At 33.2% G+C, this 12,750-nt stretch overlaps 3 protein-coding genes and 1 long non-coding RNA gene across 5 annotated transcripts; 2 read left to right on the top strand and 2 right to left on the bottom strand.

Annotated features, from left to right (window-relative positions):
• Positions 1-617: 617 nt before the first annotated feature.
• On the bottom strand, positions 618-5,615 carry LOC135836903 (uncharacterized). Of its 2 annotated transcripts, XM_065351974.1 has the most exons (3): positions 4,829-5,615; positions 2,202-4,541; positions 618-1,699 (listed from the first exon to the last, which is right to left on the bottom strand). In XM_065351974.1, exons 2-3 carry the CDS (start codon positions 2,520-2,522, stop codon positions 728-730), a joined length of 1,293 nt encoding a protein of 430 aa, XP_065208046.1. In that variant the 5' UTR covers positions 2,523-4,541; positions 4,829-5,615; the 3' UTR covers positions 618-727. The 2 variants fall into 2 exon arrangements, with proteins under 2 accessions (XP_065208046.1, XP_065208047.1); XM_065351975.1 differs by lacking the exon at positions 618-1,699 and having other exon boundaries at positions 4,829-5,469.
• A 143-nt stretch (positions 5,616-5,758) lies between these two features.
• Positions 5,759-7,631, top strand: LOC135836904 (uncharacterized). Its single transcript, XR_010557096.1, has 2 exons — positions 5,759-5,894; positions 6,167-7,631. It is a non-coding gene; the product is annotated as an uncharacterized LOC135836904 (long non-coding RNA).
• On the bottom strand, positions 7,345-9,753 carry LOC135836902 (cleavage stimulation factor subunit 2-like). Its single transcript, XM_065351973.1, has 9 exons — positions 9,540-9,753; positions 9,382-9,460; positions 9,136-9,305; positions 8,901-9,046; positions 8,725-8,832; positions 8,319-8,653; positions 8,146-8,234; positions 7,854-8,077; positions 7,345-7,782 (listed from the first exon to the last, which is right to left on the bottom strand). Exons 1-9 carry the CDS (start codon positions 9,583-9,585, stop codon positions 7,663-7,665), a joined length of 1,317 nt encoding a protein of 438 aa, XP_065208045.1. The 5' UTR covers positions 9,586-9,753; the 3' UTR covers positions 7,345-7,662.
• Positions 9,754-9,982: 229 nt separating this feature from the next.
• Positions 9,983-12,279, top strand: ppan (Brix domain-containing protein peter pan). The gene is made up of 8 exons (XM_065351971.1): positions 9,983-10,146; positions 10,217-10,390; positions 10,467-10,790; positions 10,865-11,049; positions 11,121-11,265; positions 11,346-11,455; positions 11,539-11,729; positions 11,802-12,279. Exons 1-8 carry the CDS (start codon positions 10,096-10,098, stop codon positions 12,224-12,226), a joined length of 1,605 nt encoding a protein of 534 aa, XP_065208043.1. The 5' UTR covers positions 9,983-10,095; the 3' UTR covers positions 12,227-12,279.
• The last annotated feature ends 471 nt before the right edge of the window (positions 12,280-12,750 follow it).

Here is a 12,750-nt window from a genome sequence, read left to right as displayed (position 1 = left end):
ACGTCTCTAGAAGACGTGGAAATTGACTGGAGCAGCTAAAAATCGAATTGTGCCTTATACATAGGTACTTAACCTGTTTAACGCGTTTATCCTTAATATTTGAATCCAGTAGTTGATTACTATGCGAAAACCTCAAGTGTGTTTTTTGGCATGCTTTTGTATGTATAAGGGAATATTGGAATGGGTAGTCAAAAAATTGAAAGATTCCTGGGGATGCTTCAGAATGGTTTGAAACAGCCAAATTTTGAAGAGGGGGGGGGTTGGTTTTAGACGTACAACGATTCGTGCGAATTTCAAAATTTTCTCGTGAACAGGACACTTTTGATTTTTTTTTATAAAGCTGTTTCCAAAAATCAGAGATCGTAAGTCGAAAAATACGCGATTTTTTCAAAATTTTCTCTCTTAGAGGGCTCAAACCTCCTTTCCAGGAGTATCTTCTGAGCTAAAATTTTTCCTGAGTAACTTTCTAGGTACTCTAAGTGAAGTTTTTTTTGATGGATTTGGTCCAAATCCGCAGATTTTTTCAGGATGAACTCTAATGTAAATGTTTAATGTATGTATTAACTGCGAGTATAGCAATAAGTATTTTTAGACTGTTGAAAAGGAAAGTAGGTACCTACAAAAAAAAACTAATTTTGTATTTTAAGGTGAGTAATTAGGATGGATATAAATACTTAAATTACTTACATAATGCGGAAAAATTAATCACATTAGGTAGGCTATCTATCTATACCAATAGTAAGTTGTTTTCTTTCGACTCTTGCGACATGGTACCAATGTTGTACATTTCATGAAGCGTTTTATTAAACGGCTTACTATCTAATATGGCTTGAAAGCATGCTGTTCCCCAGCCAATGAAGACATTATTCCAATAAATATCCCATTCCAACGTACGAAAAGCGTATTCTTTCATAATCGTAACAGTATCATGAAACCGTTTCAGGTACGAATTCACTTTACTCCACGAACTATCCATTGCATCCCCCATTTCATAGGCATAATTCAACACTGCATTCAATTTGTAAACATAATCCGCGAGTTCAGTACAATTATACTCATTAAAGAGCTCGACATCTTCAGGATAATTGATTCGAAACATCAGCCAAATTGCGAGACTGAGGAATTCATTATTAATTTTTACATCAGGTAGCAATCTTCGTAAAAAATAACTATCACCATAATGGACTGTATCTGCGTTTACTTCAGCAATGATCGCCTTCCATTTATGAAATTGTCGACTCAGAAAAGTCATGAGCGACGTCCGTGCTTCCCAAAACGAATACAATTCCGAGATTACGTCCTTCAAAGATGTTCTGTGTTTCTGACTTTCGAAGGAGGTTTGCAGCGATGCAAAGCATTTAGAAACTGAAGAATATGACGAATTGGCAAGGTTATTGAGTTCGGAATTGTCTAGGCGAAATACCATCCAATGTATGTAAATGTCCCATGTTTGTTTTCTAGTAAACGCGAATCTAATCCGTTTCCGTTGTTTACCCACAATTTTTTGAGTGTCGTTATAAATGTTTTGATAAAAATCTGGCCCTTTCTTTTTGAATCGAGCTGCAACATTAAGCAGATCTTTCATGGTGTGTAGTAATTGAGGACAAATTTGTAAAAATGCGACTTCACCAAGCAAATTATCGTAAAATGTTACTCTGCTTTTAAAGATTGTATAGGATGCTAGAATGGACCATTGTTTCTGAAAAATTTAACAAGGTATAAATATAATGAGTTTTTTTAATTTTTTAAAAAAAATTTAAAATTATTATCAATAATATAAATTGAAATATAGATTATACAAAATAAAATATAATTAGGTAGTCATTTTTTAAATTAAAATTTTATTTAATAATTTAAAATCTTTAAAAAAAAAATTAAAATCCAATTATTAATTCGGGCCGAGCATGCTGATAAGGCAAGCGGGAACTCAAGCGGGAGGCCACTTGAAATTTTACATTATTTAAGGAAAAAAATAATTTCTAGGCAACATTTGTTTGAAATTTACGTGTTTCAAAAATTAATTGAAAAAATTAAGATGTTTTTATAAGAAAAAAAGTGAAATTTCATGCGGTCTCCCGCTTGATGCTTCGTGCTCGGCCCGAATTAAATATACATTTTTCTTTGTTAAATTTAAAAATAAATGAGTACTTATCTAATGAAATTTGAACAAGCCTTGAAATTTAAAACAACTATCAACTTACCACTTTTGATTTAGAATCATTGATTTCTCTTTCTTTCTGCCATATAGTGAAGTTTTTTCGTTTTAAAGCGAAACTTTTGTGGGATAGGTTGGCTTTATGTTCCAAAATCTGATACTTCAAATTTATAACATAATATCTCTGGTTTTGATTGAATTTAAATCTTTCTAATGACTGCAAGCTATAGTTGTTAGTCGCATCAAAAATATACAAATTTGCTAAAACACACACGAATCGAACGATTGTGTACATTTTACGTTGCACGAAGAAATGTTTAGTTTTCATCAACCATGTACAATTCCCACTTCCCAGGGGTGACGTCATAAAATATAGCTAGATATAAGTCTCAAGTCAAGAAATATTAAAAAATTGAAATCAAAAGACGAAATTTGCCTTCAAAAAAAAAGTATAGGGATACGTGATGATTTAATGAAAATGAAGGTAAATAACCGCTCGATCAGGGAAACCGAGAGCGACATTTTTTTGAAAAAATGAGTTCAAAAAACAAAAAAAGTCTATTTTTGCATAAATATTGTATCTTAAATTTTTGCTCGAAAGGAGGGGGCGGGGAGGCAGTGGCTTTCTTCGCCCTCCTTGGCTACGCCTTTGTACGTTCCGTCTACGTGTTTCAATGAGATTTTGTATACATATCCTTTCAGAAGACTTTTGAAGGTTTTCAACTTTCAATTATGTAGATAATGTGTAGATTATTATCAAACTAACTCACATTAATTAAGAAAATTGAAATATTATAGATTGAGAAAAGAGATTAGTTTGAAAGTTTTCTACTCTTATAAGCAGATCTCTCATTTATGTAACTCTCTTCGTCTTCGAGAAAATTCCTTGCGAAAAGAATTTTAATAAGTCGATTGGTACCTAGGTCGACATATTAGAAGTTAAACTACGAACTATCGAAAATTTTCTATAAGTTTTAGGCTATTTTTCTAAATTTTTTAAAATTGGTAGTAATGTCAAAAAAATTGGCACTTTTACTTCACAAAATATTTCCCCAGTTTCGGGAATATCACCTTTCAATATTTTGGCTTAATTAATGAGAAATATTTGTGCACCTCCAGAGGCATCTTCAGAGCTAAAAATTTTTTTGGGTAACTTTCTACCCAAAATGAAGTTTTTTGCTGAATTTGGTCCAATGTTTAATAGGTACCTATATTGACTGCGAGTAGCAATAAGTAGGTTTGTACATATTTTTAGATTGTTAAAACGTAAAGTAGGTAACAGAAAACTAATTTGTATTTCAAGGTGAGTAATTAGGCGAATGTAAATAGTACTTCATATCTATACTAATATTAAATCGTTCTCTTTCGATTCTGGCAACATGGCACCCATGGTGTACATTTCAAGAAGAGTTTTATTAAACGGCTTACTATCTAATATGGCTCGAAAACATGTTTTTTCCAATCCATTATCCATAAAAATATCCAATTTCAACGCACGAAAAGCACGTCCTTCCAGAACCGTAATAACATCGTAAGCCTCTTTTAGATTCGAATTCACTTTACTCCACGAACTATCCATTGCATCCCCCATTTCATAGGCATAATTCAACACTGCATTCAATTTGTAAACATAATCCGCGAGTTCAGTACAATTATACTCATTAAAGAGCTCGACATCTTCGGCATAATTGATTCGAAACATCAGCCAAATTGCGAGACTGAGGAATTCATTATTTATTTCTACATCAGGTAGCAATCTGCGTAAAAAATAACTATCACCATAATGGACTGTATCGACGTTGACTTCAGCAATGATCGCCTTCCATTTATGAAATTGCCTACTCAGAAAAGTCATGAGCGATGTTCGTGCTTCCCAAAACGAATACAATTCCGAGATTACGTCCTTCAAAGATGTTCTGCGTTTCTGACTTTCGAAGGAGGTTTGCAACGATGCTAAGCATTTAGAAACTGAAGAATATGGCGATGTTCTGTGTATCTGATATTTGAAGGAGGTTTGCAGCGATGCGAAGCATTTAGATACTGAAGGATGTGACGAATTGGCAAGGTTATTAAGCTCGGAATCGTCTACGCGAAATACCATCCAATGTATGTAAATGGCCCATGTTTGTTTTCTAGTGAACTCGAATCTAATATGTTTCCGTTCTTTACCGCATATTGCATGAGTATCGTTGAAAATCGTTTGATACAAATTTGGTCCTTTCTTTTTGAATCGAGCTGTATCAATTGTATCATTATTAAGCAGATCTTTCATGGTGTGTAGTAATTGAGGACAAATTTGTAAAAATGCGACTTCACGAAGCAAATTATCATAATATTTTACTCTGTTTTTGAAGATTGTAAAATTTATCAGAAGGGACCATCGGTTCTGAAAAATATTAAGAAGGTAAATACAATGAGTGTTTCAAAAAAATGTTGTTTTTTTTTTAAATTAAAAGGTAGGTACCTATATAAATTTAAATATAATGTGAAAAAATGAAAATATATTTTTTTTTTTAAATTAAAATTTTATAATAATTTGAAATCCTTTTTTTAAAAATTAAAATCTAATTATTAATGAAATATAATTTTTTTTTAAATTTAAAAATAAATGAGTAGGTACTTAATGAAATTCGAGCAAACTTTAAAATTTAAAACGACTACTTATTAACTTACGATTGCCGACATAGGATCACTGATTTCTCTTTCTTTCTGTATTATGATGGCTTCTTTTTGTTTCAAGGCGCTATTCACTTTGGATAAGTTGGCATCAAGTTTCATAATCTGATTTTTTATATTTATAACATATTCTGTCTGGTTTTGATTGAATTTAAATCTTTCTAATGACTGGAAGCTGTAGTTGGTCGCATCAAAAATATACAAATTTACTAAAATACACACGAATTGACCGATATACATTATTACGTTGCACGAAGAAATGTTTTAATCGACTAGGTACGAAGAAAGTACAATATATTACACACTCCCAGTGGCGTCGCCAGAATTTTCTCAAGTAGGGGGCTAAATCAGATTTTTAGAAATGAAAAGTAAAAAATTAGAGGTAATTTTCAGAAAACCTTTCGTGACATGTGATGATTTCATAATAATGAGAGTAAAATTACCTACTGCTTGAGCGAACCGAGAGCGAAATTTTTTCGAAAAAATCGATCCAAAAAACGTCTATTTTTGCATGTTATATTTTAAATTTTCGCTCGTAAGGGGGATGATGGCCCCCTTCGCCTCCCTTGGCTAGTACGCTACTGCAGTTACTGCACATTCCTTCTACATGTTTCAGTAAGATTTTATATACATGCTTTAGAAGATTTTTGAAGGTTTCAACTTTCAATTAAGTAGGTATGTAGATAAAGTATAGATTATAATCAAATTAACCCATATTAATTAAGAAAATTAAAATACCTATAGATCGAGAAAAGAGATCAGTTTGAAAATTTTCTACTATCATACGTATATAGTTATCTTGCATTTATGTATCTCTCTTCGTCTTCGAGAAAATTCCTTGCAGAAAGAATTTTAATAAGTCGGTTGGTACCTCGATAAGTATTAGAACTTAAACTACGAACTATCGAAACTGAAATGCGATCTACAGCAAAAATCATCGGAAAAATTCAAATTCAGTGAAGACCAGAGACAATTATGTGCCTACAGAACTTAAACTACGAACTATCGAAACTGACAGGCGATCTACAGCAAAAAGACACGGAAATCAGAGACACCGAAAGTCGTAAGTTCATAATTGAGATATTCTCCTCACAAGTTGACTTTCAGGAAACAAGCCCAAAAAAACAAGTTGATGTCATTATTAACATTACTATTCAAAAAATAAAAAAATAAAAAAAAAACGAAAAAAGCGATTGAGCTGCAATGACATCAACTTGTTTTTTTTTGCCTTATTTCCTGAAGGTCGATGTCCGAGCGAAAGGAGGACGAAAGGCTTGTGAAAACTCACAGTCTCACTTGTATCAATCAATGATCTTACCTATAGGTATTTTTCAGGAGCAGTATTCAAGTATCATACGAAAACGTGTTTCGAGAAGTAGAATTCTTGAAACTGTGTCCTCAACTGCGACATACCATAAAAGATTTACTCAACAGTACATCGCGATTTGAAAATAAAGGATGACATATGCAACTTAAGTGATTTATGAGGTCATTCAAAGTTTCGAACGTCAGAGAGAAAGAATAGTCACCCACCGAATAAAGTCAACTGCGCTTTCTCTACAAGAGAGCCATGATCGATATACGCACAGCGGATCTTATTTTTCGTCTCGAAGAATCGGAACTTAATAACCTAAAGAATAACGAACGAGATACCATCTAATTTTTAAATATTTTGCATTAACGTAAAGCACATTTCCATGTCAAAAGCATACCTACAGACGCTCTTAAAAATACAGTCGAAGAATTACACACGTTTTGGAAAACGCAGTCTTCAACCATGACAGAATTATATGGCAAAATTAAAAAGTGGACAGCCATAGCTGCTGAAGTAAATAAAAATAATACCGATCATTACGACAATGATTACTTTTTACGACGGTTATCTACTATCTAAAGAAGATTTAAACGATCAATTTGCCGGTTTCGTAATTTAGTTAAAATGTTTCGAATAAATCACGTCGATAAAAACTTTTTGGAAAAAAATTTATCGATTTTGTTGATAAGTTGGATGAAGTATTAAATTATGCCTACGAAATCGGAGATGCAATGAACAGCGTGTGGACTAACTAGAGCACCATACAGGCGAAAAGAAATATGAAAATACTCTGATAAGTCAGAAACAAATGGAAGAAGCTTTTCATGCCATGGTGGGTGAGATTTTTGAAAATCATAATATCGAAAAAGATTGCGTACACGCTATTCTAAAAGAACCTGAAGTTTCCACAGCGACGAAAAATCTAAAGTAAATAATGAACAAAGATGTTACTTCTACTTAATGTCAAATTAATTTAACTTTAAATTTATGTATTCAATATGTTTTTTACTTTTTTTTTCAGCTATAGGTTATTATTTTGTACATAGAACGTTAAAGAAGATTAATTGACGTTTGATTCAAGCGAGGCCAACATTTTCTTATGGAGAATTTTGGCCTCGTCTGAATTAAACATTAATTATTCTCGAAATATGATTGATTTAGTGTACGTAATGAAGGAAGCGTAAAAGAAGTAAAAATGTTTCAAAAAAATAAAAAGTGATTTAATTGAAAAAAAAGAACTAAAAAATAAGATACTTATTTCTTGGAGAATGCAAAAATAATAATAAATAAACATATACAAGACTAATGAGGTAATAATGAAAGTAAAGAAAATAATCGCAGAACACTGTCGTCACTCAATCCGGCAAGCCGGTCAAAAAAAATCCACACTCGAACTTCTCAAAGTCAAAGTCAAAATCAAAAATCAAACTGTCAAACTTCGGTCATAATTCCATAAACTGAAAATATTTTTCTGCGGTAACTGAATGTTGAAAAAATACAAGAAATTCCAAACAAATTATCGTTTAGCGCTTTTAGCGATCTGCTCTTTCAGTACTAAAATACTCTGTCTTTGCTCTACCGGCAATAATGCGATTTGTTCGTCAGTCAATTGCAACACTTGCATGATTAAAGCAGCCTGAAACAAATCAAGGTTAGTTTCGATTTCTAGAACAATTTAAAATGAAATTATATCGAGTAATGATTCACCTTTTCGCTATCACTTCCACCGGTCGGTAATGAAGGAGGTTTGATACCGCTACCGCTGGTCACCGACGTAGACGAAGATCCACTGTGAGGTTGCGTTGGTCTAGAAAGAGGTGGCATAGGTCCCGGTGGAGGCATCATTCTAGGCATGTTAGGAGGTAAGACGGGCATACCACCGGGCATACTTTGCATTAATCCCAACGGTATATTCGGTGGCGGGATCATACCTACGGAATGACGATAAGCGATGAAGAATTGAATCGATTATTGATCGAAATGCTCATCGAAGACTTACCCGGAGGAGGAACTAAGCCAGGGAATGGCTGTCTCATATCAATACCATCGGGCATTTGTTGATTTTGTAAACGAGGATCTCTTTTAAACCTACAAAGAAAACCAGATGCTGTAATATTAATACCCAAAGTGATCACTTCAACCACTGAGAAGGAATCAGATTCGATTACGTACATTTCAGGTTGAGGAAACGGAGGCATCGGAGGTATTCTGAGATCTTGATCGTTGAACCGATTACTCATACTTAAATCCGGTGTACGCATATCCATATCTTGACTCGAGACCATGGGTGGCAGAGGCGGAGGTTGAATTGAAGGCATACTAGATACAGGACCGGACGGTTTGTTATTCGTGTTACTCCAAAATGAAGTCTTCGGATCACTCGATGAAACTGGATGAGTATCAGAAAATGACGATGAAGTCGATGTTGCGTTATTTACCACCGTCGATGGAGTGGTAGTTGATAATGGCAATACAGGAGGGATTACATTCACCGGATGTAACATAGCCTGGACAGTTAATCATAAATTTGATACGTGAATCGATACAGATGAGTTTTTTTTGAACCAATAATACTAACCAAAGCAGTCGACGTGTCAACTATCTTCATAACGATCATTACTTGTAACAGAGCATACGCCAATTGAGGATTTTGTAACAATAAGTCTCGAGATTCCGTAGGATTATTCTGTAAAATGATCAACATTTTTAAAAATCATTCAATACAGCTCAAAAACTTGAAATAAATTCGATTACCTGAACACAATGCTTCATTTGTTTCATTAATTCGTACATTTGCTCCGGTGGTAGTGTCGCAATAGCTTTACTAATAACTTCTGGAGCTTTCTCCGGATTGATAGATTCACCGTACGTGCTTTCAACTTGCGTACTTTGCATTAATGCTGTAAAAATATTCGCATTAAAATGTCATTTAATTACATAATAAATTACATCTGTTATATCAGAATTCAGAATATTATTATAAACTCACATTGCATTTCTAGTCGAGATTTTTCAGTACAAGCATTATCAACTCGAAGATTTCGTCCGGCTATTTCGTAATTATTCAGATTTCTCATCGCACTCAAAGCTGTCTCTTGATCTTTATACTCGCAAAATCCATAACCTTTCGGTTTACCGGAATCTCGATCAAAAACCAATCTGTCAATTCAAAAATAACGATGAGTTCAGAATTGCTAACTCAACGAGCACCTTGGTAGCTGAGAGAAGAACTCACTTGAACGAAAGTACAGGTCCAACTTCGCTGAATATGTCTTTTAGTTTTTCTTCAGATACTTCGTACGGTATATTACCGACTGTAAAATGTAAAAAGTGAATTAAAAGTTCATAAGAGATGGATTACCATGATAAATGCCGGTATAAACATCAACTCACCGAAAACTGATCGCATAGTCTTGTCTACAATCGATTGGTCATTCATGGTGAATGTTTTATAGTCAATTAGATGTCACAATTTTCAGTCCAGAATATTAATTACACGTAAGATTACCTAATTATATACGGATAATTCGTCAAAATTCCATCACCAACCGCTCAAACAAATTCGAAATTGAAATTCAGTTTGTAAACTTTTTTATCAATTCATTTTTTCCATAGATTTTTTATACCACATCAAACCTGGATAAAGAGAATTTTTCGCAGACAAATAGGTATGAAATCATTTACCTACCAATTTTCGTTTTCAAAATGAATCGAGAAAGAATACCTTAAGGTGAACCAAATGTACAGTTTTTAAAGTTGTTTTCGCAGATCAGAAAATTTCAGAAATTCATTTTCTTCAATCCAGTTGTAAATTTTATAAACACGTGCTTTTTTGTTTTTCGTGTTTTTCTGATTAGAAAAATTTTGCTAGTGGAATATTTCATTTTGAAATTTCGTAATTAAATATCGGCTCAAAAATATTGGAATTTATTTTAAATAATACAACATCATGGGCAAAGCAAAACGTAAGCATCGTAATAAGAAAGTATCTTTTAAAACGGTAAGTAATCCACGTTTACTTCAGCCCATTATCAATGTGCTTTATTTTACCATTCTTATTTCATTTTCAGAAGCAAAAAAGGCACAGAAAGAAGCCAGTGAAATTGAAATACGAAGAACCAGACGAAGTGAAACGAGCCCCTCATTCGTTCGTGATCCATCGAGGAACCGTAGGAAAATATATTTCAGAACTAGAAAAAGATTTTCGTAAAGTTATGGATCCTTATACAGCATCTCAGTTACAAGTAAATTCATTCGTTTCTTCACCAATTCGTCATTTTTCTTTTCACTGTTTCATACTGAATCACTCGTGTATTCCAGGTTCAAAAGAGAAACACCATTAAAGATTTCGTAGCGGTATCGGGTCCTTTGAAAGTATCCCATTTGATAATATTCACCAACTCGGAAATCGGACCTTATTTACGTATTGCTAGATTACCTCATGGACCAACTTTAATGTTCAGAATTCATAATTATTCGCTTGGCAGAGACGTACTGTCAACTCTCAAGAAACAAATGACTAATAAGAAGTTATTCACCAATGCTCCTTTAGCGATTTTAAATAATTTTACTGGCGAAGGATCGCATGTCAAATTAATGGCTTCTGTTTTCCAAAACATGTTTCCTACCATTAACGTTACTAAAGTACGTACGATTTGAACGAATCATTTTTCAAGTAGTATCTGATTAATATTACACGTTATGTTGTATTTTTACAGGTGAAATTATCAGACATAAGGAGATGTGTTATGTTCAATTATAATCCGGAGACGAAATTAATTGATTTTAGACATTATGCCATTAAAGCAGTACCCGTTGGTATTTCTAAAAGTGTTAAGAAAATAGTAACTAGTAAAATTCCTAATCTTGCTAAATACGAAGATATTTCCGAATTTCTTACCAAGTACGTTCAGTATATTTTTAGAGTGTATATTTTAACGTACGCGTATTATTATATCAATATTTCCTTCGTAGACCGAGTATGTTATCTGAAAGTGAGATGGAAGATGACCCAGTCAGTCACGTCGAAGTACCTCAAAAATTACCATCTCGAGGTAACGTGGTATCTCAACAGTCGTCGATTAGATTAAGTGAATTAGGACCTAGACTCACCTTACAGGTATTTTTTTAATCACCTTCGACGAATTTTATCTGAAAAATAGACTTCAGCGCATCATTCATATTATTCTTCTGTTTTAGTTGATCAAAGTTGAAGAAGGATTACTCAACGGCGAAGTAGTATTCCACGAATTAGTTCACAAAACTGAAAAAGAGAAACAAGTAATTCGTAAAAAACTGGCAGAAAAGAGGTACTTTGAATTCTTCTCTCCATTATTGACGTTGGTAATTGATGAATTTTCATCTTATTTGAATGCAATTTTTTTTCTCTCAGACGTCTTAAAGAGCAACGTAAAGCAGCTCAAGAAGAAAACGTTCAAAAGAAACAAGAAATGAAAGAACTTCATAAACAAAAATCACTCGAAGGAATGAAACGTAAACATCTCGAAGAAACCGGCGAACTTTTAGAAAACGACGATGATATTCAATATTACCGCGATGAAGTCGGAGAAGATCCTGACGAAGGTATTGAACTGCTAAAAAATTGAAAAATTTTCTCTCGTTAGTTTTCTATAACATTTTTTGTTTTTGTCTCAGGTGTATTCGCAACTCCATCCGGATCCGGAGAGAAGAAAGAATACGGTTGGCGAAAAAGGAAAACTGAAGCAGATTCCCAGGATACTGGAAAGAAATTTAAAAAGTATCAACCCAGAGAGGACAGCAACAATCGTGGCAATAAGAGATATCAAGGAAGAGATGACGGTAAAAATCGACCCAATAAGAAATTCCAAGGAAGAGACGATGGAAAAAATCGACCCAATAGGAAATTCCAAGGAAGAGACGATGGAAAAAATCGACCCAATAAGAAATTTCAATCAAGAAATGAAGGTAAAAGTCAATCCAATAACAATTTCCGCAGAAAAAACGAAGCGAAATTTCCAACCAATAAGAAATTTCGGGGAAACAATGAAGGCAAGAATCAGTTCAAGAGTAAGAAATCGAATTCAAAACGTCAACGTTAAATGATGTATTTTTTACGAATAAATTTGTTTTTCTCTTTTTTTTTTATAGCGAACTTAGTTTCATTTTATTTACCACTCAATTTGTCTCATTTTTCATTTTTAAAAAATTCGAAGAAATGTACATTAGCTCCTAAAATCCTTCCTTGTGAGCATTTCGCTAGAAAGACAAACTATTTCTTTCTCGGTAAAATAGAACATATAGATTAACATTAGGTACAAGTAAATTATATTTTTTAGAAATTATTTTGATGAGTACCTAAAATTTATTCTCGTACTTAAAATATCTAGAATTTATTCTTAAAAATGTTGAAAACTTTTTAATCCTAGGTACATTAATTTTTATGAAATTTTATGAGACGAAAAATACCATTTATCAAAAAATTATCTCGATTTCGGAGAAAAGGAGGTGTGAGGTGGATTTTTTCTTGTTTGTACATATATCAGTTCACATGCAATGGAAAATTATTTGATACATTTACGTTTTTAAAAAAGTTTCAAGATTTTTTCAAGGTAGTTTCGTCAAA

This window comes from Planococcus citri, chromosome 2 (assembly GCF_950023065.1).
Source record: "Planococcus citri chromosome 2, ihPlaCitr1.1, whole genome shotgun sequence".
Taxonomy (NCBI): Eukaryota; Metazoa; Arthropoda; class Insecta; order Hemiptera; family Pseudococcidae; genus Planococcus; species Planococcus citri.
This window is presented reverse-complemented; position numbering and strand designations above follow the sequence as displayed.

Excerpts from the sequence above, each read along its gene's own strand:
- LOC135836903 (XM_065351974.1), bottom strand. The coding sequence starts at position 2,522 with ATGACGTCACCCCTGGGAAGTGGGAATTGTACATGGTTGATGAAAACT. Across the intron at positions 1,700-2,201 it reads ATGATTCTAAATCAAAAGTG|AAACAATGGTCCATTCTAGC; the intron begins GTAAGTTGATAG and ends TAAATTTTTCAG.
- LOC135836902 (XM_065351973.1), bottom strand. The coding sequence starts at position 9,585 with ATGAATGACCAATCGATTGTAGACAAGACTATGCGATCAGTTTTCG. Across the intron at positions 9,047-9,135 it reads ATCTCGACTAGAAATGCAAT|CATTAATGCAAAGTACGCAA; the intron begins GTGAGTTTATAA and ends ATATTTTTACAG. Across the intron at positions 8,078-8,145 it reads TGGCTTAGTTCCTCCTCCGG|GTATGATCCCGCCACCGAAT; the intron begins GTAAGTCTTCGA and ends GTCATTCCGTAG.
- ppan (XM_065351971.1), top strand. The coding sequence starts at position 10,096 with ATGGGCAAAGCAAAACGTAAGCATCGTAATAAGAAAGTATCTTTTAAA. Across the intron at positions 10,147-10,216 it reads AGAAAGTATCTTTTAAAACG|AAGCAAAAAAGGCACAGAAA; the intron begins GTAAGTAATCCA and ends TTTCATTTTCAG. Across the intron at positions 11,050-11,120 it reads ATTTCCGAATTTCTTACCAA|ACCGAGTATGTTATCTGAAA; the intron begins GTACGTTCAGTA and ends TTTCCTTCGTAG.